At 44.3% G+C, this 25,790-nt stretch overlaps 1 protein-coding gene and 1 non-coding gene across 6 annotated transcripts in view; both read left to right on the forward strand.

The window, feature by feature from the left end:
* Positions 1-25,790, forward strand: part of LOC105471309 (SVOP like) — a 103,218-nt gene that overhangs the window by 64,061 nt on the left and 13,367 nt on the right. For 4 of the 5 annotated variants that reach the window (XM_011723727.2, XM_011723731.2, XM_011723735.3 and 1 more), the window contains 5 exons: positions 2,907-2,980; positions 4,979-5,184; positions 5,881-5,992; positions 7,647-7,728; positions 12,113-12,202. In XM_011723727.2, the coding sequence (XP_011722029.1) occupies positions 2,907-2,980; positions 4,979-5,184; positions 5,881-5,992; positions 7,647-7,728; positions 12,113-12,202 (564 nt within the window). Of the gene's footprint in view, positions 1-2,906; positions 2,981-4,978; positions 5,185-5,880; positions 5,993-7,646; positions 7,729-12,112; positions 12,203-23,055; positions 23,081-25,790 lie in introns of all 5 variants that reach the window. The other variant, XM_011723728.2, reaches the window with a different exon arrangement.
* Positions 8,485-8,613, forward strand: LOC112424875 (small nucleolar RNA SNORA40). The gene has a single exon (XR_003015813.2). It is a non-coding gene; the product is annotated as a small nucleolar RNA SNORA40 (small nucleolar RNA).

A 25,790-nucleotide genomic window follows, 5' to 3' on the forward strand; every position in this document is an offset into this window, starting at 1 on the left:
ACTAGTTGCTAGGCAACTAGTTGCTAGGCAACTAAGAAGGAAGCTATTATGGTTTATAGAGACTGGAACATAATCTTTAGGTGGCTGTAAAATTCTGATTGTCAATAGTGTAAACAATAAAAATAGTTGCAAAAAGAAAAAATCTTAGCAGAGATAATTAACTCAAAACCACGGATAGCTGTAACATTATAAGATAGCTGAGTACAACTGTTTTTGGCATGTGCTTTGTGAACTGAATGCAGTAGTTGGAACTCTAAGACTGAAGAGCACTGAGGTCAGAAATAAGTTATCTCTCCTCTTTCCTCCTCCTTTTTCCTCCCTCTGCCATCCTCCCTCCACAATCCCCTATCTCCCATCTTCCCTGCACATTCTCCATTCTTCCTTTCCACCCCTGGCTCCTCTGTCTGGCTTCCTCCCTCCACATCCTACTTCCTTTGCTTTTCCTCTCCTACCTCACCTCTCCCTCCACCTTCTCCATCCCCCATTCTTCACCTTCCCTCTTCCATCCTTCTGTCCCCACTTCCTCCTCCTCTCCACTTTTCTTAAGCCTTCAGCTTGTGGCCTCCATCTGTCATGCCCATTAAGTGATCTTTTTCACAGTCATCTGTTTTTTTTTGAGATGGAGTCTTGCTCTTGTCACCCAGGCTGGAGGGCAGTGGTGTGATCCCGGTTCACTGCAACCTCCACCTCCCGTGTTCAAGCGATTCTCCTGCCCCAGCCTCCCAAGCAGCTGGGATTACAGGTGCATGCCATCACACCTGGCTAAATTTTTTGTATTTTTAGTAGAGATGGGGTTTTACCATGTTGGCCAGGCTGGTCTTGAACCCCTGACCTCAGGTGATCTACCTGTCTTGGCCTCCCAAAGTGCTGGGATCACAGGTGTGAACCACCGCGTCCGGCCCTCCACAGTCATCTCTTGAGCAAGGCCCAGAGCTACTGGCAGTAGACCCTGCCTTTGGTCTGGTCACAATCTTACAATCTGGTTAATGAAATGAGCATCACATATGAAGGAATAAATAACAGAGCCCAGATGCTTAGAACCAGGTGGGGTGTAGGTGTGTGTGTGTGATCAGAGCAGAAGGGACTGAGCCATGGCAGTCTGAGCCTCTTCCGGGGATAAATGGGACATAAACAACACTAAAAGGAGAGTGAGCCTGCCAGGCGTGGTGGCTCATGCCTGTAATCTAAGCACTTTGGGAAGCCAAGGCAGGTGGATCACCTGAAGTCAGGAGTTCAACACCAGCCTGGGCAACATGATAAAACCCCGTCTCTACTAAAATTACAAAAATTAGCTGGGCAATTTTGTGCACACCTGTAGTCCCAGCTACTCAGGAAACCGAAGCACAAGAATCGCTTGAACTTGGGAGGTGGAGGTTGCAGTGAGCCAAGATCACGCCACTGCACTGCAGCCCAGGTGACAGAGTGAGACTCCTCAAAGAAAAAAAAAGGAAAAAAGCCTTTGGGGAGGGGAGAGGGCACTGCAGGCCCCAGGAGATATGCGCTGAGACCAGATGCGGGAATGCGCGACAGGCCTTGGTCAGATTGGGAAGAGTAGTGGAAGCATAAGGGGAGGTGGGGATGGTTAATGTGTGCCAGAAAAAATAGAATAAGACTTACTATTTGATAGCAAAACAGTGAGTATAGTTAATAATAATTGTACATTTTAGAATAACTTGAGGTACATAATTGGGTTGTTTGTAACTTGAAGGATAGATGCTTGAGGGGATGGGTACCCCATTTTCCATGATGTGCTTATTTCATGAGCTGTATCGAAACAGCTTATGTACCCCATAAATAGACATACCTACTATGTGCCCCACAAAAATTAAAAATTAACCATTGGAGCAAAAAGCCTCTAAGTTACCTTCAAACTCTAACTTTCTGTGATAACAAAATCTGGGGCACCAAAGGACCACATTCCCGGTGTCTCTAGAAAGAGCCTGTAATCCCAGGTCTCTTTCTGAGAAAAGAGCTGTTGGTTTTCAATGGCGTGCCCTCATCTGAAGCATTCCTAGCTTTACATAAAAATCAATTACTGTGCCATCAGGTAACTCTTCCTTGTTTTTTTTTTTTTTCTGTTTTTGAGACGGAGTTTCACTCTTGTTGCCCAGGCTGGACTGCAATGGCGTGATCTCGGCTCTCTGCTACCTCCGCCTCCTGGGTTCAAGTGATTCTCCTGCCTCAGCCTCCCAAGTAGCTGGGATTACAGGCATGCTCCACCACGCCCGGCTAATTTTTGTCTTTTTAGTAGAGATGGGCTTTCGCCATGTTGGTCAGGCTGGTATTGAGCTCCCGACCTCAGGTGATCCACCTGCCTTGGCCTCCCAAAGTGCTAGGATTACAGGCGTGAGCCACCACACCCAGCCCATTGTTACTTGTTTTTATCCAAAGGTATTGAATAGGTACTATGGACAAGAACTTTTGCTAACTACACCCCTTAAAGACAGAAAAAGAAATTAGGCATTCTGTCCTTTTTCAACTTGATGCCGTTGTTTTCTTAACAAGTCTCATATTCTTTTAATATAAGAGTTTTCGTTTTAATGCTAATTTTAGAAGAATCTCTCATCAGTTTCACAGTTACTTTGCATGTGTCCTCCTACCCTCCCCACCCCCGCACCAGTGCTGGTGAGCAGAGGAAGAGCAAAAGGTTAGGATCTTAAGTTCAGTGAACTTTGGTAATTGTCAATGATAAGAAAAAGCCAAAAGACAGATCTGGCTGAGACAGATGTGTTTAAAGCAATTATCTCTGGGTTTGTGTCAGCTGTATTCATAGGAGCTGAGTGGTTATCCCAGGCCACCATGCTCCAATATGATTCTCACCTTCTGTGATCGAAAACAGTGGAAACTTTCGTTCATCCTTAACCTGCTGAGTATATTCTGTCTCCCTCTTTTCATTATTACCCCAGGAAAAAAGAGGAAGATTTGCAGACCTATTGGATGCTAAATATTTACGGACCACGTTACAGATCTGGGTCATATGGTAAGAGTGTAATTATTTCAAAACTAGTTTTAAATAGAGGCATTGGGAGGAAGCCTATTTAAGTAAATCTATGTGAGTGCCACTGGGGAGAAAAACATAAGACCAACTCCAAATATTACAAAGACAAGCAATGTCTTGTCATTCTACAAACACCACTACCACTAAATAAGTAAATAGATACATAGACAGATAGAGGAAAAATCCCTAATTGTCTTCAACCAATTTTAAAATTTTTCTTATGAGCATATGAGCTCACTTCCTAACTTTTGCAGCCTGGTCTTTTTCCTCACCACATGACAGAAACTTGTCCTTTGAAGTCACCAATCATTAAGTCCAATGGCACAGACTCTTGTGGTACCCTCTGTGTTTCATTTCTCTGCAGCATGACCTTGAGTAAGCAAAGATTTTCTAAACAGGATGAAAACATGCTAACTCTAAAGGAAAAGATTGATGAGTTTTAATACATTAAATTATGAACTTAGGAACAGTGTCAAGATATCATGAAGAAGGCTGGATGTGGTAGCTCACGCCTGTAATCCCAGCACTTTGGGAGACTAAGACGGGCAGATCACCTGAGGTCAGGAGTTCGAGACCAGCCTGGCCAACATGGAGAAACCCTGTTTCCACTAAAAATGCAAAAAAATTAGCTGGGTGTGGTGGTGGGTGCCTCTAATCCCAGCTACTTGGGAGGCCGAGGCAAGAGAATCGCTTGAACCCAGGAGGTGGAAGTTGCAGTGAGCCAAGATTGTGCCACTGCACTCGAGCCTGGGTGACAGAATGAAACTTTGCCTCAAAAAAAAAAAAAAAAATCATGAAGAGCCTGAAAGGTAAGCCATCCATGGGAAGAAGAAATTTGCAATGTATATTTCCAGCAAATTATATATATATATACACACACACGTGCGCACACACACACATATATATAAAATATGCTATATATTAGACATATAATTTTTTTTAACAGGAAAAAATAGACAACTCAGTTTAAGTTTTTTAAAATTTTTTAAGTTTTAAAATTTATTTTATTTTGCTTTTGTAGAATGGGTCTTGCTTTGTTGCCCAGGCTGGTCTGAAACTCCTGGCCTCAAGCAGTCTTCCTGCCTTAACCTCCCAAAGTGCTGGGATGACAGGCATGAGCCACCATGCCCGGCCAACAGCCTAATTTAGAAATAGGCAAGAGACTTGAACAGGCACTTCACTAAAAACGTATACCAGATAAACACATCAAAACATGCTCAACCTTAAAGTCGCCAGGGAAATGCAAATTAAAACCCAACAAGATACCATTACAAATCTGCCAGTGCAAGAGAATGGCTAAAATGAAAAACTGACAATACCAAGGGTTGAGAAGGAGGCAAAGTAACTGGAATTTTCTTTTTTTTCTTTTTTTTTTTTTTTTGAGACGGAGTCTCGCTGTTTCCCAGGTGGGAGTGCAGTGGCGCGATCTCGGCTCACTGCAAACTCCGCCTCCTGGGTTCACGCCATTCTCCTGCCTCAGCCTCTGGAGTAGCTGCGACTACAGGCACCCGCCACCATACCCGGCTTATTTTTTGTATTTTTAGTAGAGACAGGGTTTCACTGTGTTAGCCAGGATGGTCTCGATCTCCTGACCTTGTGATCCACCCACCTCAGCCTCCCAAAGTGCTGGGATTATAGGTGTGAGCCACCGCACGTGGCTGTAACTGGAATTTTCATACACAGCTGACTGGAGTTCAAATTAGTACAGCCACTTTGAAAAACTGGAGGTCTCTATTACAGCTGGAAGTATGTGTATACTATGGCCCAGCAATTCCGCTCCTAGGTTTACACCCAACAGGCATGTGTACATCTGTATGATGTGTAAGAGATACTTCCACAAATGCTCTGTGTGGCATCTGAACCTGACTTTCTGCTCTCTTTGCTTTCCACGTGCTGCACGTTCCACTTGGTATCCCCTCCCCACTCATCCTTCAGGTCTGGTCTCAGCGTTTGCTAGTGACATTCTTTTCTCACTTCCAGGCTCGGAATCTCTTTTGCCTACTATGGGGTTATCCTGGCCAGTGCTGAGCTGCTGGAGCGGGACCTGGTCTGTGGTTCAAAGGCAGACTCTGAGGTGGTGGTGACTGGGGGCGACTCAGGGGAGAGCCAGAGCCCCTGCTACTGCCACATGTTTGCACCCTCTGACTATCGGACCATGATCATCAGCACCATCGGTGAAATTGCTCGTAAGTGTCCCTCTGCATGTCGGGTCTCTGTCTTGGGTGGTATATGTGCACTTGAGTCTTAGCTGAGAGAAGTGTGATGCTGTGATGCTGCTCCTGCCTAGCAGAACTGAGTAAGTCACAAAGTAGTGCTGAAAAATCTCCAATTTGGATTGGTGTTGGCAAGAGAAGTCTGGAGGAGTAGAGCTTTGAAGTGCTGTATTCTATCAATTGTAAGGTGTTTTTTTCGCCCTTACATTTTAACATCTCTGAAATTGGAATGTGGCTTACAATGGCTTGTTAGATTGCAATTGACAGCATTATTTCTATTTTAGTAGACATAAAATGATGGTACTTAAAAATCAATGGCTGAATATTAAATTGAGCCGATGAAAAAAAAATCAAAGGCACCTTGAATTTGATGAAAACATAGAAAACACTTAAAATATAGGCCTGGCAAGCTGGCAATCTACAATAGACCTGCATGATATAATAAATATCCTGGGCACCAGTGCTTATATTTCCTGGACCCACGTGGGTAAAGTATATGTAAAAAGTCTTGAAATTGATGACAACGTGACTGGATTTTGGCTGGAATACTCATGAGGTTTGGATGATGTTGCTTCTTTCTGAAATGACAAGAATGAATCCATGCCAGTGTTGCAATATGCCACTTGCCTTCCAAGGTTCCAGAAATTATCTTTACTGTTTGCTTTCTAGTGAATCCTTTAAATATCCTGGGCATCAATTTCCTGGGAAGACGGCTGAGCCTTTCCATTACCATGGGATGCACGGCTTTATTCTTCCTTCTCCTCAACATTTGCACTTCAAGGTATTTTCTGGTTAGTTGCTTCAGGTTTTTTGCAGTGGTTTCTTTTCTTTTTTTTTTTTTTTTTTTTTTTTTTGAGACGGAGTCTCGCTCTGTCACCCAGGCTGGAGTGCAGTGGCCGGATCTCAGCTCACTGCAAGCTCCGCCTCCCGGGTTCACGCCATTCTCCTGCCTCAGCCTCCCGAGTAGCTGGGACTACAGGCGCCCGCCACCTCGCCCGGCTAAGTTTTTGTATTTTTAGTAGAGACGGGGTTTCACTGTGTTAGCCAGGATGGTCTCGATCTCCTGACCTCGTGATCCGCCCGTCTTGGCCTCCCAAAGTGCTGGGATTACAGGCTTGAGCCACCGCGCCCGGCCTTTTGCAGTGGTTTCTAAATGGAGTCTCCTGACCCATGGTGTTCAGTAGTTTCACGGACAAGTCCCTTTCACCCAGGAGAGTGGAGAGTGGGCTGCTTGTTTGACTAGAATGGTCTTGCCTGTTCCCTACTACCCCCTTCCCTCTTCCTACAGACCCCATCTTCCTCCAGCTATCACAGGATTATGGGTGCCAATGATGGTGTACTCACTTTACCTACCAAAACATTGAGGATCGTTATGTAATGCTTCCTGGAGAATCGGGGCACTGGTTGTTTATCACATTATTTGAACCAGTGCCAAGAAAGTTTAGTAATACAAACAGTGTGCTTATTTGAGCCTTCTGCTCATTTCACTCTTAATTTGCAGTCCTGGAGTGACCTGAGCTCTGATATGTATCATTTATTCTACAAGTTCTCTGCACTGTTTTCCAGGGGATGGTAGCAGCAGGTGTGCTAATTTTTTTTTTTATTCTTTGAGACAGAGTCTCTCACCTTGTCACCCAGGCTGGAATGCAGTAATGCGATCTCCGCTCACTGCAGCCTCTAACTCCTGGGCTTAAGCCATCCTCCTGCCTCAGCCTCTTGAGTAGCTAGGATTACAGGCACACACCACCATGCTGGGTCAATTGAAAAAAAAATTTGGTGGCTCATACCAGTAATCCCAGAACTTTGGGAGACTGAGGCGGGTAGATCACTTGAGCCCAGGAGTTCAAGATCAGCTTGGACAACATGGCAAAACCCCATCTCTACAAAAAATACAAAAATTAGCCGAGTGTGGTTGTTGATGCCTGTAGTCCCAGCTACCCAAGAGGCTGAGGTGGGAGGATCACTTGAGCCTGAGAGGCTGAGGCTGCAGTGAGCCATGATCGTGCCACTGCACCCCAGGTTGGGTAACAGAGCCAGACTCTGTCTTAAAAAAAAAAAAAAAAAAGAAAAAAAAAAAAAGTCTTACTATGTTGCTGAGGCTAGTCTTGAACTCCTGGCCTCAAGTGATCTAACTCTCTCGGCCTCCCAAAGTGCAGGGATTACAGGTGTGAACCACCGTGCCCAGCAGGTGTGCTAACGTGAGGGGCCAGGCCGAATGGCAGCACTGGGGAAAGGAGAGGGCAGCGGGGGGAGTAAGATTGGAAGGAGGTTTGCTTAAGGACCCCACAATCAGGCCAGCTGAGAAGCAGCACCTCCCTCGGTTTCTGAGTTATCTGTGGGTGTGTCTTATCATCCACAGTGCACTTGGAACCGGGCCATGGGAGGTGGTCCTCCATGCTGCCTTTTATCATTTCTCTCCGCTTCCTGTTTTGTAGTGCCGGCCTGATTGGCTTCCTCTTCATGCTGAGGGCCCTGGTAGCTGCAAACTTCAACACTATCTACATTTACACAGCTGAGGTGAGTTTTCATGCAGGGCTTGCTTACAACAGGGTGTCCATCCAAAGGTAATGTATCCCTGGTTTCTGTTGACTTTTGATGATTTTCTAAAAACAATCTGTTAAAAAGACACCAGAAGTTTATTTGGTGTGAATTTCCCCTTCCCCGTTCAGTCTATTGAAAGCCAATCTCTGGAAGACAGGATCTTCCTCCTTTCTTTAAATAGCTTGCATGGAAAAACCACCTCCTTGCCCTGGCACTAGGCTCCCAGAAGTAATAGGTAGCAACACGTTGCTGTCAAATGTAGAACTTCCTTTCTCTCTTTTTGAAATTAGAATACATTTTTCACTTTTATTCTTTTGGAAGATCCCTTTCCCTCCATCTGTTATTTGCTGCATGTAGCTTAAATCTGAATATAATCTTGATTTATTCTGTATTAATTTATTGAATTAATACATCTATGTGCAAGGTACTGCCTGAGGTAGCTGGAGTTTTCCTCATAAACCTCCCACTTTAAAGAACCTATATTCCTGGAAATGAAACAATATTTGAATAGGGAACTTAACAGTATTTTCACTGGTTTTGTCATTCATTGAGCTACAGGAAACAGTGCTTTAGACACTGATACAGCTGCCTTCAGCTTCATGGCAGGAAATGGGGAAGTCTATTGCGATTAAAGATTTGGCATGTCAAAAACCATTAAACCCGCAGAGAAAAGTACTTTTTCTCCCACACAGAGATAAAAATAGAAAGCTATGAGATGTTCGAGTTATACATAATACTTCATTTAGTTCCATGAACAAAATCTAAAGTTGACTTATAGACAGGTACAAAAAAATCAATCCTCTTTTGCAATCCAGAACTCATTTTTCAGTGTAAGTTTTACTATAAATAAGAAGGGGTATTATGATACCTGAGACACTTAAAATGATTGGAGTATTGATAACCATAAAGGTTGGTTCCAGGCTGGGCGCAGTGGCTCATGCCTGCAATCCCTGAATTTGGGAGGCTGAGGTGGGATAATCACTTGAAGCCAGGAGTTCAAGACCAGCCTGGCAAGGAAACTAAAACCCCATCTCCACAAAAATTAAAAAGTAGCCAGGGGTAGGGGCATGCACCTGTAATTGTAGCTACTTAGGAAAGGGAGGCTGAGGCAGGAGGATTGCTTGAGCCCAGGAGTTGGAGGCTGCAGTGAGTTCTGATAGCACCACTGTACTCCAGCCTGGGCAGCAAAGTTAGACCCTGCCTCTAAATTAAAAAAAAAAAAAAAAAAAAAAAAAAAGTTTGGTTCTAGGACTATCAAATAGAGAGTTTAAAAGCATAATATATGAGGAAAATCTCAGCTATATCCATTTTGTATTCCAATTTCATGTTGACTTGATATATCAAGATGACTTTTTGTTTTAAAGGCTTTTATCTTGAGAACGTGATGTCTGGGGTTAAAGGTATTGACATATTCCACAGGTCTGTACTCTTCTTGAGCTGTGATAGCTTAGGAATGAATATGATTTGAACTCACGCATATTCACAGAGGGCATCAAATGGAGAACGAGGGAGATCTACCTACTCCGAAAATGACCCTACAGTAAATTGGTTGAAGAAATTAGATCCCAAAGATTTTTGGTGAATTTTGAAGTCTTCATCAGTATATCCATATTAAAAGGAGATGAAAGAAGCCAAAATAAAAGAATTATGGGCTGACAGGACAACTGGATTAAGTATCAGTTCTATTAAAAAGGGCTAACTTGAAGATCTTTTGACGATAAATTTTACTCCAGCTCTGTAGGGGAACAAAGGTGAACTTGATGGACAGTGGAAGGAATTACAACATGAAATTCCTAGAATAAAAATTAATTGGGTGCGGTGGCTCATGCCTGTAATCCCAGCACTTTGGGAGGCTGAAGCAGGTGGGTCACTTGACACCAGGAGTTTGAGACCAGCCTGGCCAACATGGTGAAACTCCATCTCTATTAAAAATGCAAAAATTATCCAGGCATGGTGGCGGGTGCCTGTAATCCCAGCTACTTGGGTGGCTGAGGCAGGAGAATTGTGTGAACCTGGGAGGCAAAGGTTGCAGTGAGTTGAAATCACACCACTGCACTCCAGCCTGGTGACAGACTCAGTCTCAAAAAGAAAGAAAAAAAAAATTACTGACTTTAAGTAATTTTGCATAGTTAAGAAAGTAAGTTTGCATAATTAAAAACAAAAACAAATCTAAAGTTATTTTGTAAATTTATAAACCAAAAAAATCTATGAGTAACGTGGTATACTTCTAGAATTGTGTTTGAGATGGACGGTCAAACATATTTTGGAATTTGCTCATTTTGAGGGTCATTTCTAAGTATTTATTTATTATTTATTTATTTATTTATTTGAGACCGAGTCTCGCTCTGTTGCCCAGGCTGGAGTGCAGTGGTGCGATCTCGGCTCACTGCAAGCTCCACATCCCAGGTTCACACCATTCTCCTGCCTCAGCCTCCCGAGTAGCTGGGACTACAGGCGCCCACCACCACACCTGGCTAATTTTTTGTATTTTCAGTAGAGACAGGGTTTCACTGTGTTAGCCAGGATGGTCTTTCTTGATCTCCTGACCTCATTATCTGCCCGCCTCGGCCTCCCAAAGTGCTGGGATTACAGGCGTGAGCCACCACACACGGCCAGTATTTTATTTTTTATATTGTTTTTCAAAAAAGATGTATAACTAAAAATGATAGTTTTCTGTTATTCCATCTTCCAGGTGACTCACAATGTGAACAAAAGACTTTGTCAGTATTACAGCAAAGAAGCCATCACCTGAATTCATTATTTTCAGTCATAGCAACCTCATTTTTCAGAAAATAAGAAAGCTCCGCATAAAGATATTCCACCCCCAGACCTTCTCCTGTAAATATAGCAGTGTCCTGTGAGGCGGAAAGCATCTTGCTTTTTGCATTTGACAGATGGTGGCAAAGATGTGGGCAACTAAAGGGGGCTACATGCTTTGCCTTAGAGAGTTGATAAACCTGTTTTGTCAGTATTTTATAGCACTAAGAACATGTTCCAACATTTTGAGAAACCATTCTTTCCTAGAAAGTATTCTCCCTACAATTCTATTTATTCAATAAGACTTGCTGACTTATTAAACTTCCGGTTCCTTTAAGAATTCTGAATCAATGAAAAACCAATTAGATTTTACTATAAATATCAACAAGTTGCAGCAAGAAAGTAGAATATGGCTGGGCATGGAGGCTCATACCTGTAATCCCAGCACTTTGGGAGGCTGAGGCAGGAAGATCGCTGGAGCCCAGGAGTTTGATACCAGTCTGGGCAACATAGCGAGACATTGTCTCTATAAAATAAAAATTTAATAAAATGTTAAAAAGGGCTGGGCATGGTGGCTCATGCCTGTAATGCTAACCCTTTGGGAGGCTGAGGCTGGCAGATCACCTAAGGTCAGGAGTTCAAGACCAGCCTGGCCAACATGGAAAGACCCCCTCCCGACCAACTAAAAATACAAAAATTAGCCAGGCGCAGTGGTGCACGCCTGTAATCCCAGCTACTTGGGAGGCTGAGGCAGGTGAATCGCTTGAACCCAGAAGGTGGATGTTGCAGTGAGCCAAAATTGCACCATTGTGCTCCAGCCTGGGTGACAGAGTGATGAGACTCTGGAGGGAGGGAAGGGAGGAAGGGAGGAAGGAGGGAGGGAGGGAGGGAGGGAAGGAAGGAAGGGAGGAAGGGAGGGAGGGAGGGAGGGAGGGAGGGAGGGAGAGAGGGAGGGAAATGCTGTAAGATTCTGCAACAGCAAAGAGGCTAGGGAATTTAACAAGAACACAGGGGCCAGGTATGGTAGCTCATGCCTCTAATCCCAGCGCTTTGGGAGGTTGAGGTGGGAGGATTGCTGAGGCCAGATGTTCAAGACTGTATGTCCAACATAGTAAGATCCCATCTCTAATTTTAAAAAAGAAAAGAAGTAAAAATAAGAGCACAGGGAATGGTGTGGCAAGTACCTGGCCCTCTGGTTAATTCTCTTAGCTGTATTTGTATTGAAGACTTCATCGGATCTTTGAGGAGTATTTTCTTCCCATTCAGTAGAATCACTTTTATATATTTATAGTTCTGAAGTGGCGCTCTTCTGTCTGATTCCAGAGCTTGTCTTTCTAAAATTATATTTGGAATATTCAGTGAAACACATTTTTGGAATTTGCTCATTTAAAGGATAATTTTGAAGTCTTTATTTTTTGCTGATATTGTCCCAAAAATTCAAAGTTGTGTACCTGAGAAAATGAACACCTTCCGCTCCATATTCTGTAACTGTGTTTGGTAATGGATGCATTCCAAAGCCTGACCTGGGGAGGAAAGGGGAAGAGGAGGGCTCGAGGAAGGACGGACATTATCTGACTGGTACTTTCTCTGCCTCTCCCTGCAGGTCTACCCCACCACTATGCGTGCTTTGGGGATGGGAATCAGCGGCTCCCTGTGTCGCATTGGTGCAATGGTGGCGCCATTTATATCCCAGGTACGGCTGAGGACTCTGCAGTGGGAGAGAGTCTGAGAGGGGTGGGGAAAGAGGAACCCCAGGGCCCTTCAGATTAAGGGCAGAACGGAGGATTTCTGTGGACTTCATGAGTTTTTCCGAGGTGCCGTTTCCCTGCTGTTTGGTGGATTTAGGTAGAAAGAGGCTAAATCTGCTACCAGGCTTTCAGGCTTCCAGTCAGTAGTATGCATTGCATTGCATTCAGGGTTTGCTCCGTTTTAAAATGGGGGGAAGATGGAAAACAATGGTCAACACGAGGAGCCTGGGCAGTTGAATGACAGTGGGCTCTAACCCTGAGTTAGAATGGTTGTCTGGTCCGTTGTCCAGGTGGCAACTGTAAAACAGAGCCAGAGAGTGCGGGCAGGTTCAGCTGAGGTGCAGGGAGGTGGTACTGGGGCACAGGTGAGCCAGGCTTAGGCTGGGATAAAATCCCAAGGTGACGTGGAGCCATGGATGGAGCCTTGTTTCAGAAGAAACAACAGAGGCAGGTATGGCGACCCTTGGGGTCGTGGTTCCTCAGAGGGCTGTGGAGCTTGCTGCTTTGCACATGTCAGTCCTTTTTTTTTTTTTTTTTTGGCTGCAAAAAACAGAAATCCAGCCTGGGCACGGTGGCTCATGCCTGTAATCTCAGCACTTTCGGAGGCCAAGGTGGGTGGATCACCTGAGGTCAGGAGTTCCAGTCTGGGCAACATGGTGACACCCTATCTCTACTAAAAATACAAAAATTAGCTGGGCATGGTGGTGCTCGCCTGTAGTCCCAGCTACTCAGGAGGCTGAGGCACAAGAATCACTGGAACCCGGGAGGTAGAGGTTTCAGTGAGCTGAGGTTGCGTCACTGCACTCTAGGCTGGGCGAGAGTGAGACTCTATCTCAAAAAAAAAAAAAAAAAAAAAAAAAAAACCAGAAATCCACATGTCCTGGCTGTAGCAAAAAAGGGCAGGAATGAGTCCGAGCCCGGTCTGGGAGTAGGGGCACTGACAGGGGCCCAGGCTCTGTCCTCTTTCTCTGTCTAGTGCCTGTGGTCACTCGTTTCCACCTAAGCATGCAGGCTTTCCTTATTCCTGAGAACCAGGGTGCTGTGCTTGCCGCTGCCTATGGCAGCTCCACAAATCCCAGACACACACCCTTCGCTCTGGCCTCCGGAAGACGCTGATTAGTTCTCTCTGAATCCCGAGACAGAGACCCCCACTGGTCCAGGTCTCGGCAGTTGTCCATGCTTGAGCTAACTCAGTTGTGGCCCACAGTCCCGGTTACATATAAATGCAGCTGGCAGAGGCAAAATTGCAGAGAACGGGAGTTGGGATGGGCTGAGTAGACGTTAACCTGTATTTCCTACCATTTAACACAAGGATTTTGCTACCACGAATTTTTAAAAACTATCTTGGGAATGTTTTCCCCACCTGTCTTTTTCACTTTTTCTTTTTTTTAATATCTGAGAAACCAAGCTAATCCCCACCTGTCCTAAAGAAAAATTGGGATGCCTTTTGTCTGGTGCTTTTGCTTTTCAAAATTCCTTAGTACTTACTTCATCGTGTATCAGAAAAGAACCTAGTGATGAAAAAAAGTTGTCCTTTGTTTTTTTTTTTTTTCCCAGAGACAGGGTCTCGCTTTGTTGCCCAGGCTGGAGTGTAGTGGCACAGTCATGGCTCACTGCAGCCTCAATCCCCCCAGGCCCAAGGGATCCTCCCACCTGAGCCTCCCCAGTAGCTGGGACTACAGGCATGCACCACCACGCCTATTTATTTATTTTTAGAGATGGAGTCTCACTATGTTGCTCAGGCTGGTCTCCAACTCCTGGGTTTAGGCCATCTTCCTGCCTTGTCCTTCCAAAGTGTTGGGATTACAGGTGTGAGCCACTGCGCCCTGCCAGTAGTAAAACATTAACCCTATTTCTGGATGACTGAACTGAGGCATAGTTCATTTCCCAAGCTTTCATTAGGAATTGAGTTCTTGACCACCTGGAACATTTTCCCTGGGCGTTTGTGGATATTTGTCCCAGAGGCTACGCCGCTGTTGGTGGGTTTGTGGGTTAGGAAAGAACCCAACTGGAACTAGGTCTCCTGGGGCCATAAGGCCCTGCTCTGCTTGGCATCCTGTAGCCCACCTGGATTCTCAACTCCTTGTCATTCTCAGTTATCTTTCTCTGCTACCCTCCCCTCATTTATTTTCATTTTTCTTTTCTTTTCTTTTCCCATCTTTCTTTCTTTTCTCCTTCCTTCTGTGCTCTCGCTCTCGCTGTTACCCAGGCTGGAGTGCCATGATATGATCTTGGCTCACTGCAACCTCCACCTCCTGGGTTCAAGCAATTGTCCTGTCTCAGCCTCCTGAGTAGCTGGGATTACAGGCACCCACCACCACTCTTGGATAATTTTTTGTATTTTTAGTAGAGACGGGATTTCGCCACGTTGGCCAGGCTGGTCTCAAACTCCTGACCTCAGGTGATCCACCTGCCTCAGCCTCCCAAAGTGCTGGGATTACAGGTGTGAGCCACTGCGCCCAGCCTGCTACCCTCATTTCTAAAGCGGAGATAAAGAATAGCACCCACGACAGAGTTTTGCTCTAAGGATGAAATGAGATGAATAAATGTAAAGCAATTAACCCAATGTTTGACATATAGTAAGCGCTCAGTAAATGTCAGCTCATATGATCATGATGCCCAATAACGGTCAAGGTGAAATGCTATTCCAATGGATACTTCTCAATCATTTAATTTTGGAAAGTATTGTTACATCAATCTCTGTGCAATCGAGATGATCTGCTTTCCTTAACAGGTTTAGATTGGGGAGGTTTCGAATCTGGGAAGCTTTGTGCCAGCTGCTAGGATATTTGCCTCGGTTTAGGATGGGGTGAGCTGCTCTAAGTAGACGGTAGGGTTTGGTGTCACTTTCATGAGCGAATTAGTCACTTCCCTTAAGGGTAGTTCTCAAACTTTAGTGCTTCTCAGAATTACTAGGGTAACTTGATAACAGATCCTTGGATTCCACTCCCAGATGCCGATTCTGTAGATGGGGATCAGTTACCTACTTCCACCCCCCTCCCCCGCTTAAAGATAAGGTCTTACTCTGTCACCCAGGCTGGAGTACAGTGGTACAGTTGAGGGCTCACTACAGCCTCAACTTCCTGGGTTCAAGCAATCCTCCCACCTCAGCCCCACAAGTAGCTGGGAATACAGGCATGTGCCACCATGCCTGGCTAATTTTTTTTTTTTAATTTTAGTAGGGATGAGGTCTCACTGTGTTGCTCAGGCTGGCCTTGAACTCCTGAGCTCAAGATCCTCCCACCTTGGCCTTTCAAAGTGCTGGGATTACAGGTGTGAGCCACTGAGCCCGGCCTCAGTTACTTATATTTTTAAGTATCCCCAGCATATCTGATGCAGCTGATGGCGGGCCACCCTCTGGGAGGCACTGCTATCAATAGGGAGGACTGGGAGATTAGTCCTTCCTTTCACTTAATTCTTCCCCTTGTTCTTCCACTTTTTCTCTTTTTTCCTTCTTCTTGCTCCCCCTTCTTATTTTTTTATTTTTTTGACTAAAACAAGCTGTTAAATCAGTTAAACTAAAATGATTACATTTTAATCAGTAATATGTTTACACATTCTAATGACTCTAAGGTTAATACAAAAGTCTCTTTTAAAACGAATGTTTCAGACTGGGCACAATAACTCACACCTGTAATCCCAGCATTTTGAGAGGCCAAAGTGGGCAGATCACATGAGGCCAGGAGTTCGAGACCAGCCTGGTCAACATGGTGAAACCCCGTCTCTACTAAAAATATAAGAATTAGGCTGGGCATGGTGGCGGGCACCTGTAATCCCAGCTAGTTGGGAGGCTGAGGCATGAGAATCTCTTGAACCTGGGAGACGGAGGTTGCACTGAGCCAAGATTGTGACACTGCACTCCAGCCTGGATGACAAAGTGAGACTCTGTCTCAAAATAAATAAATAAATAAATAAGTTAATTGAGTGTTTCAGCCAGGCATGATGGCATGCACCTATAGTCCCAGCTACTCAGGAGGCTGAGGCGTGAGAACTGGTTGAGCCTGGGAGTTTGAGGCTGTGATGAGCTATGTTTGCATCACTGCACTCTAGCCTGGGCAACAGAGCAAGACTCTTTCATAAATAAACAAATTAATTAATAATAATTCACCCACCCAGAAACTTTAAATAAGAACATTTTAAGATATTTACTTGTTAGAAACTAATGATAGTAAAAAATAACAGTAGTCATGAGTATGTAGTCCGAGAAAACAATAAAGGAAAATTTTGCTACAAAAGTATTAAAGATTCAGGGCCAGGTGTGGTAACCCACACCTGTAATCCCAGCACTTTGGGCGGCTGAGGCGGACAGATCACCTGAGGTCAGGAGTTCGAGACCAGCCTGACCAACATGGAGAAACCCCATCTCTACTAAAAATATAAAATTAGCCAGGTTTGGTGGCGCGTGCCTGTAATCCCAGCTACTCGGGAGGCTGAGGCAGGAGAATCACTTGAACCTGGGAAGCAGAGGTTGAGGTGAGTCGAGATCACGCCATTGCACTCCAGCCTGGGCAACAAGAGTGAAACTCCGTCTCAAAAAAAAAAAAGTGTTAAAGATTCACTGAAATACAGAAGGGACCAGTGCAAGGCCTCTGCCAATAGGTCAGGGACTGCCTCCCCACTTATTCTGAGGAACTTCAGGAGATCAGTCACTTTAACCCTAGCTGGGTGTCTTAGTTCAGGCTGCTATAGCATGTACCACAGACTGGGTGGCTTATAAAAACAGAAACATATTTCTCATAGTTCTGGAGGCTTGAAGTTCAAGATCGGGCTCCCATATGTTTGGGTTCTAGTGAGGGCTCTCTTCTCGGCTTGGAGACGGCTACCTTCTTGTGTCCTCCCATCCAGAAAGAGGGGAAAGAGTTTTTTCTGGTCTCTTTTATTTTTATTTTGTTTAAAAAAATTTTTCCTTTCTTAAACTGGGTGGTACATCTGTGATCTCGTTTTTTTTCCTCCCCCAGACAGAGTCTTGCTCTGTCCCCCAGGCTGGAGTGCAGTGGCGTGATCTCGGCTCACTGCAACCTCCGCCTCCCAGGTTCAAGCAGTTTTCCTGCCTCGGCCCTCCGAGTAGCTGGGACTACAGGCACCTGCTACCATGCCTGACTAATTTTTGTATTTTTAGTAGAGATGGGATTTTGCTGTGTTGGCTAGGCTAGTCTCAAACTTCTTCTTTTTTTTTTTTTTTTTGGAGACGGAGTCTTGCTCGTCGCCCAGGCTGGATAGAGTGCAGTGGCATGATCTTGGCTCACTGCAAGCTCCACCTCTGGGTTCAGGCCATTCTCCTGCCTCAGCCTCCCGAGTAGCTGGGACTACAGAAGGCACCCGCCACCGCGCCTGGCTAATTTTTTGTATTTGTAGTAGAGACGGAGTTTTACCATGTTAGCCAGGATGGTCTTGATCTCCTGACCCTGTGATCCGCCCATCTCAGCCTCCCAAAGTGCTGGGATTACAGGCGTGAGCCACTGTGCCCAGCCTTCTGATCTCTTTTTTTAAGGACGCTAATTCCATTCATGAGTGCTCCACCATCATGACCTGATCACCCCCAAAGGTCCCACATCCAAATGTGATACCATCATATTGAGGATTCCACCTATGAATTTTGGAGGGACAAAAGCACCCAGTGCCTAACACCAGGCGTCCCTTGGTTCAGTGATGTGTGAACTGCTGGAACCTACTGCGGATGGTTAAAGTCCTTTCAGCACATCCATGGCTTTGGGCTTTACCCGAGGCTTGCAGCACAGGCCCTTACAGCCCCACGGTGTGTGGCTGAGATTTGGGTAATGCAACCAAGACCTTTCCCTTGTGGCCAGACTTCACATGGTGTTTTCATCAAATGAGATGGGTCAACATCCAAAAAAGGCATTGAAAAGCATTTAAAGTCCCTATAAAAGCTCCTCAAAGAGATGTCAGTGGAAAACCCCATTTGTGACTCTAGCAAAACTTTTAAGCAGCCTCTTTGCCTGACTCACTTCCGTTGTTGTCAGCCGCATAGCTGTCATCCCCAGGTCTCCAGCCTCATCCCTTCAACCTTATCACCCCTTCGAAGTTCAAATGCCAGCCAGCCGTGGTGACCCAGGCCTGTAATCGTAACACTTTGGAAGGCTGAGGTGAGTGGATCACTTGAGATCAGGAGTTCAAGACCAGCCTGGCCAATATGGTGAAACCCCATGTCTACTAAAAATACAACAATTAGCCGGGTATGGTGGCACACGCCTGCAATCCCAGCTACTCAGGAGGCTGAGGTGGGAGAATCACTTGAACCCAGGAGGCAGAGGTTGCAGTGAGCTGAGATCACGCCATTGCACTCCAGCCTGGGCAACAGAGTGAGACTCGGTCTCTCAAAAAAAAAAAAAAAAAAAAAAAAATTGAAATGCTGCCAAAATTCAGCAGAACTAGCTTTTTTCTAGCCTTCTACAAACTCCGATATATTTGCTTGTCTTCTCTGCTTTTTCTAGCTGAAATCATTCAGCCTTTCAGGTTTCAGAAGAAAGCAAAGTAGACAAACAAGAGACTCTGTTAGGAGGAAGGAGAATTCTTTAATTCAGAGTCCTATTTTGGTGACCGTTCAACAAGTTCTTTCTGGAATAATTCTCTACAAGTTTTAGAGGACTTTTTTTTTTTTTTTTTAAGATAGAATCTCACTCTGTCACCCAGGCTGGAGTATAGTGGCGCGATCTCGGCTCACTGCAAGCTCCACTTCCTGGGTTCACGCCATTCTCCTGCCTCAGCCTCTCGAGTGGCTGGGACTACAGGCGCCCGCCACCACGCCTGGCTAACTTTTTGTATTTTTAGTAGAGACGGGGTTTCACTGTGTTAGCCAGGATGGTCTCGATCTCCTGACCTCGTGATCCACCCACCTCGGCCTCCCAAAGTGCTGGGATTACAGGTGTGAGCCACCTCGCCTGGCCGAGGGCTTCTTATGTAGTTTGGCGGTTAGAGCACCAAAAGAGGCTCAATTAGCTACAGTCTACTTGTTAGCATAGAATCAAGAATTATTTCATCCCAACTGAATGTTCAACACATTTATTGAACTTGGCCTCTGTGCCTGCTATTGTTCTAGTTCTATTGATTTGCAGTAATCAATAAGTCAGATGAGGTGCCAGTGGTGTGCTGGAGCTGGCCTGGGCTGGCTTTTGAAAGCTGATGGTTAAATTTTCAGGAAAAATTGCGAACTGGTTAATGTCACATTGTTTGAAATTAGTCATGGTGGTAGTGTGTACACTGTGGAAATGGACAAATGATGTAAGTCAGGGCCTTGGGTTTTTTTTTTTTTTTTTTTAGCAGTTTAGCACGTTGTTTTTTTTTTTTTTTTTTTTTTTGGCCTTGGGTTTTTTGAGAACCTGTTGTTGAACATTTGACAGCACACCACCACAAGGTTCCCGCCCTCAAGAGACTTACGTTCAAGTTGGGTACTTTTATCAATAAGCAATTAATGTAAAATAATTCCAGATTGTGATTAGGCTTTGGAGGTAATGTGGTAATGAGTAAAAGGGGTGACAGGCTTTTTTAGGCCGTCCTGTCTGGGAAGGTGATATTGGAGTTGAGATCTGAAGTGTGAGAAGCTGACTGCTGTGTCAAGGGAAATGCATTTCGAGTAGAAAGACTGTTGGTTTGAGGGCCTCCAGGTGGGATGGACATCAATGTGTTCTAGGAATAAAAAATAGCCTTGGGGAGCCAAATGGAGAGAAATGCAGGGACAGAATGTGCCTTCTAGGCATATTAAGGACTTTAGATTTTTACCTTAGGAGCAGTGGGGAAAATTTTAAGGGTTTTAAGCAAATGAGGGATATGATCAGTTTTGTTTTTTAAAAAGATCACTCTGGCCTGTCGCGGTGGCTCATGCCTGTAATCCCAGCACTTTGGGAGGGCGAGGTGGGCGGATCACCTGAAGTCAGGAGTTCAAGACCAGCCTGGCCAACATGGTGAAACCCCATCTCTACTAAAAATACAAAAATTAGCTAGGCGTGGTGGCATGCATCTGTAGTCCCAGCTACTTGGGAGGCTGAGGCAGGAGAATTGCTGGAACCCTGGAGACGGAGGTTGCAGTGAGCCAGGATCGTGCTGCTGCACTCCAGCCTGGCTGACAGAGTAAGACTCTGTCTCAAAAAAATAAAAAGATAATAAAAAGATCACTCTGGTTGCTTGCAGAGAGTAAATTGGAGGAGGGAAAGGGTAGAGCAATCTTATAAAACAACTCTCAGTTCACGTTGCCATGTATTATTGCCATGAAAGAGGAAATTTCAGAATTTTGGAAAACCCTTTCTATTACGCTATAAAGATATAGGAAAAGATGGTAAACCTGACTGCGTAAAAAATTTACATTTCTGGCCGGTTGTGGTGGCTCATGCCTGTAATCCCAGCACTTTGGGAGGCCGAGGCTGGTTGATCATCTGAGGTCAGGAGTTCGAGACCAGCCTGGCCAACATGGTGAAACCCCATCTTTTTTTCTTCCATCCTGAAAACATAAACACCTACAAAGTAGACTTGAAACTTTACTAATATCTCACCATTTAATGATAACAAATATAAATATTTTAATGAGGCTTTTAAAATATATTTTCCTATGTATGTGTGTATAAATATGCATATGCATTATTAGTGATGTAGGTTCAAATGAAAAAAAAGAGTATAAATTTCACCCAAATATCATAGTACTTTTTATAGCCTGCTCTTTTGCTCTCTCTCTCTCTTTTTTTTTTTTAATATATGGACAGAGGAAAGGGAGGGGAGAAAGAAAAGAAAAGGAAGGAAGGAAAGGAAAGGGAAGAAAAAGATATTTTGTTCATATGTTGTAGACATTTTTCATGTCCATAAATATAAAAAATAAGCATTAAACTGAAAAATATTTCATCGTATGTATATCCCAAAAGTTTCTTTTCAGTTAGTTCTGTATTATTGAACATCTCGACTATTTCAGAAATATTTTAATATAAACCACAATAATAAGGCTAGGCATGGTAGCTCACATCTGTAATCCCAGCATTTTGGGAGGCCGAGGCAGGCAGATCATTTGAGGTCAGGAGTTAGAGACCAGCCTGGCCAACATGGCAAAACCCTGTCTCTACTAAACAAACAAAAATTACCTGAGTGTGGTGGTGGGTGCCTGTAATCCCAGTTACTCTGGAGGCTGAAGCAGGAGAATCGCTTGAAACTGGGAGGTGGAGGTTGCAGTGAGCTGAGATCATGCCACTGCATTCCATCCTGGGCAACAGAACGAGACTCTATCCTTCTCCCCACAACCACCCCCCAAAAACAAAAAAACAAAAAAACAAAAAACAGTAATGAGCATGCTTGTGCTTGCTTTTTTTTTTTTTGAGACAGGGTCTCACTCTGTTGCCCAGGCTGGCAAGCAGTGGTGCAATCACAGCTTATTGCCACCTCGACTTCCTGGGCTCACGTGATCCTCCTATCTCAGCTTCCTGAGTAGCTGGGACTACAGGTGCTCACCACCACACCCTGCTATTTTTTTTTTTTTTTTGGTAGAAATAGTGTCTTGCCATGTTGCCCAGGTTGGAGGCTGGGCTTGAACTCCTGGGCTCAAGCAGTCTTCCCACTTTGGCTCCCAAAGTGCTGGGATTACAGGCGTGAGCCATCGGGCCCAGCTGTGCTTACATTTTTATCCAATTATGCAATTATCTCCTTAGGGTGAATCCCTAGAAATTGGATCGGTAGGTGAAGGGGTCTGCTCGCTTTCATTTTGGTACATTGTGCTCAAGTCCTCCCGGGCGAGTTGTACCAGTGCCTGAGAGCCTTGCTGCTTCACATATCTGCCACAGATGTTAGTCTTTCATCTTTGCCAATCTCACTGGCAATAAATGATACCTCTTGATTATTGTAATTAGTGTTTCTTTTATTAGGAATGGTACTGAATGTTCTTATTCATATTTTAATTGGGCAATTTATCTTTTTTTTAGCTTGCCCACTCAGGTACTTGCCCATTTTTCAATTCAGTCTTTAAAACATGAATCTGTAAGAGCCTCTGATAAATGTGTATGTATATAAATGTGTGTGCGGGTGGGTGTGTCTATAAAGGATTTTTAACAATTTTTCTGGCATATCACAAATATTCTGCATTTGGCAATTACGTTGCAGAGTTTTTTTATTTGTCTTTCATTCTTGTTCATGTTCTTCTTTTTCTGTGCGGGGTTCATAGACACTCCAATGTATCAGTATTTCTTCTCTATATTTCTGGAGTCTGCATTTAGGATTATAAAAACACACACCTCTTTTCTTCCAGGCCTTCTATGGCATTTTCTTTTTTGAGAGGGCAAGGCGGGAGGGAGTGTACACTTTTAATTGAAGTATAACAGACACGTGGAAGTGCCCACATCATACGTGTCCAACTTACTCACATTTCACAAAGTGAATGCAACCCAGACTCTGACCCAGATATCCCTGCTGTGCCCTCTTCAAGCCATGGGCGTCTATTGAGGCGTGAGGTCCAGTGCCGGAAACAGCTGTACAATTCCCCCAGTGGCAAGCCGGCTGTTCCAACACGATGTATTGAAAATCCATTTTTTACTCACAGGTCAGAAATGTCTGTTTGCTTTTGTTCCCACAATTGGCCTATTTCTAGCTCGCTATTTTCGTCCATTGATCCATCTGCTTTTGTCACTGACGAGTTCTTTTTATTACTCTAATGAGATTTATACACGTTTTTTTAAACTGGCTGTTCAAAACCTACTTCATTGCTCTTTTTCAGAATACTTAGTAACATTCCGCCCAAATCCTATTAACTTTTAATTGTTAATGTTTTCAGTGTATTGGCTAATAGAGGAAAAATTGACTTTTTTTCTTACAGCGTTGTCTACGTGTCCAAGAACAAGGTTGGTCGCTCTCTTTGTTCAATCTTTCCTCCTATGGCCCTTGCTGGGATTTTATTGTTTTCTTCAAATAGATCCTGTGTGTCTTGCTATGTTTATTCCTAGGCATCTTATGGCATTTTGTTGTTATTAGGAATGGATTATTTTCTTTCATTATAACTTCTATTTTAACATTCTAAATAGTTATCTAAATACAGATAATAATGTATTCAGTAAGCTGGTTGCTTAAAAATCAATATTAAAAAAATCCATTCCAAATAGTTATCTAATACAGATATCTAAATACAGATAACTATTTGGAATGGATTTTTTTTAAATATTGATTTTTAAACAACCAGCTTACTGAATGCATTCCGAATACTTTCTCATTTGAGTTTCTTGAGTTTTTTGGGTTTATAATGGTAGCCCTTCTGTGATTTCTATCTATCCCTTGATGCTGAATGCTTCCAATCAGCATTTAATGTGCTTCAGGTTCCACAGCTTCCAAGCTGTAAAATCAACCTTGTTCACTATTGCTTTTCTCCTCTTTCCAGCTAAACTCCTTAAAAGGGTTCTCTTCCCGCTTCATTTCCTGCCTTCCACTCATTCCTTCACCTCCTCCAATCTGGCTGTAGCCATCTCTACTCCACCAAAATCATTCTTGGTAAGGTCTCCAGTGACCTCCATGTCTCTAGGTTCAAAGGTCATTTTAATCCCTCATCTCCTCTGACCTTTGACCCACGTTACGGACTGCTAGCCGTGCTCTCCCTCTAGCATCCCGTGTTCCCTTCTGGTGGCTCCCTCACTTGCACTCTGTGGGTTTCCTCTGACCTCTGTGGCTGCTGCTTCCCCATCTCTTTGTGACTTGTCTTCCTCTACTCTTCCTTTTGTTGTGGATTTCTTATTGCTCAGTATTAGAACCTTATAGTTTCTTATTTCACTCTCCACTGAGATGATATCATCCATTTTATTACTTTAGTTACCAATGACTTACTCATGAATCCCAAACTTCTATCTCTAGACAAGGCCTTGCTTCCCGCTCCAGATTCATCCACCTGATCACCTCCCCAGCATTTTCACCTGGATGTCTCAAAAGCATCTTAAACCCAGCATGTTTGAAATTAAACTCCTGACATCTCTCCCCGAACCCGTCTGGCCTCCCTGCTGTGAGCTCTTATGGCACCTAGAGCTTTTCCTTCATATCACTTATTGTAGTGAGAGAGGAGAATGGAAAACAAACAAACAAACAAAAAAACAGTTAAGCAGACAGTTAAGGCAAGTCCTCCGTAGAATTCTATTTTTTGTTTGTTTTTTGGAAACAGAGTCTAGCTCTGTCACCCAGGTTGGAGTGCAATGGTGCGATCCCAGCTCACTGCAACCTCTGCCTCCCAGGTTCAAGCGATTCTCCTGCCTCAGCCTCCTGAATAGCTGGGATTACAGGCATCTGCCACCACGCCCGGCTCATTTTTGTATTTTTAGTAAAGACAGGGTTTTACCATGTTGGCCAGGCTGGTCTCGACCTCCTGACCTCAGGTAATCCACCTGCGTCGGCCTCCCAAAGTGCTGGGATTACAGGCGAGAGCCACTGTGCCCGGCCTGTGGAATTCTTTTAAACAGAGAAACAGCCTGAAAAATCAAGCTGTAGCTGCACGGAGAAGGGAGCAAGGCCCAATGGAGAAATGCCTTTGTTCTTTGTGTAATGAGCAGCCTCCTGGGAAAAGATTTCCTCCACTTCCACAGACATGTCCACGGTGGGCTCTGTGGGAACTTGCACAGAAGGGAGGCTTGCCTGAGACATGCCCACAGCTACACAGATAAGGGCAGTTACACAAGTAGCTACACAGATAAGGGAAGTTACACAGGCAGGGAAGTTTCTTATAAAAGCTTTTGTATTCAACTGAAAAAATGGCAATCCTCTTCTGGGTCCCCTCTCCACAGTGGAGAGCTTTCCTCTTCCGCTTAATAACTTTCTCTCCAACCTCACCCTTGGTGTCCACACTCCGTAATTTTCTTGGTCGTGAGACAAGAACTCCAGGTAATACCTCAAATACCTCAGACAACAAGACTGCAACAATATTGTAATTGCCCATCTCTTCCAATAGACTTTACTCCCCATGAGGACCAGGATGTGTGCATAGTTTGCTAATTTTTGTGTTCCTTGCTCCTACCATACATAATACCTCTTACTTGAGTGACCTGGTGCTCAAAACATTTTGCGAATGATTTCTAATTGGCTATTTTTTAAAACATTTATTTGTATTCAACTATTTTACTGAAATATGAATTTGAGTCCTTGGAGAAGCGGATGCAAGGGGTTGATTGGAAAACACCTGAAGGCAGCCAGAGTGGTGAGGGAGAGCCCTGGGACTGCGATGCTGGGTGGCCAGCGAGGACTCCCACTCAGCAAGAGCCTTTGCCTTAGCTGGTGAACTATTGAGATTTATTTGACAGTATTTGTCATTTTTGAATCACTACTCATAAATGGATGGTGACTGGGACTGTTTGTGGGTATGTGTTTTATCTTGTTAGGTTCCGGAATGACTGTCATTCCATTTTTTTTTTTTTTTTTTCCCAGGCTGGAGTGCAGTGGTGCGATCTCAGCTCACTGCAACTTCCACCTCCTGGGTTCAAGCTATTCTCCTGCCTCAGCCTCCCAAATAGCTGGGATTATAGGCGCCTGCGACCACGCTCGGCTAATTTTTGTATTTTTAGTAGAGACCGGGTTTCACTGTGT

This window comes from Macaca nemestrina, chromosome 4 (assembly GCF_043159975.1).
Source record: "Macaca nemestrina isolate mMacNem1 chromosome 4, mMacNem.hap1, whole genome shotgun sequence".
In the NCBI taxonomy this organism is placed as follows: Eukaryota; Metazoa; Chordata; class Mammalia; order Primates; family Cercopithecidae; genus Macaca; species Macaca nemestrina.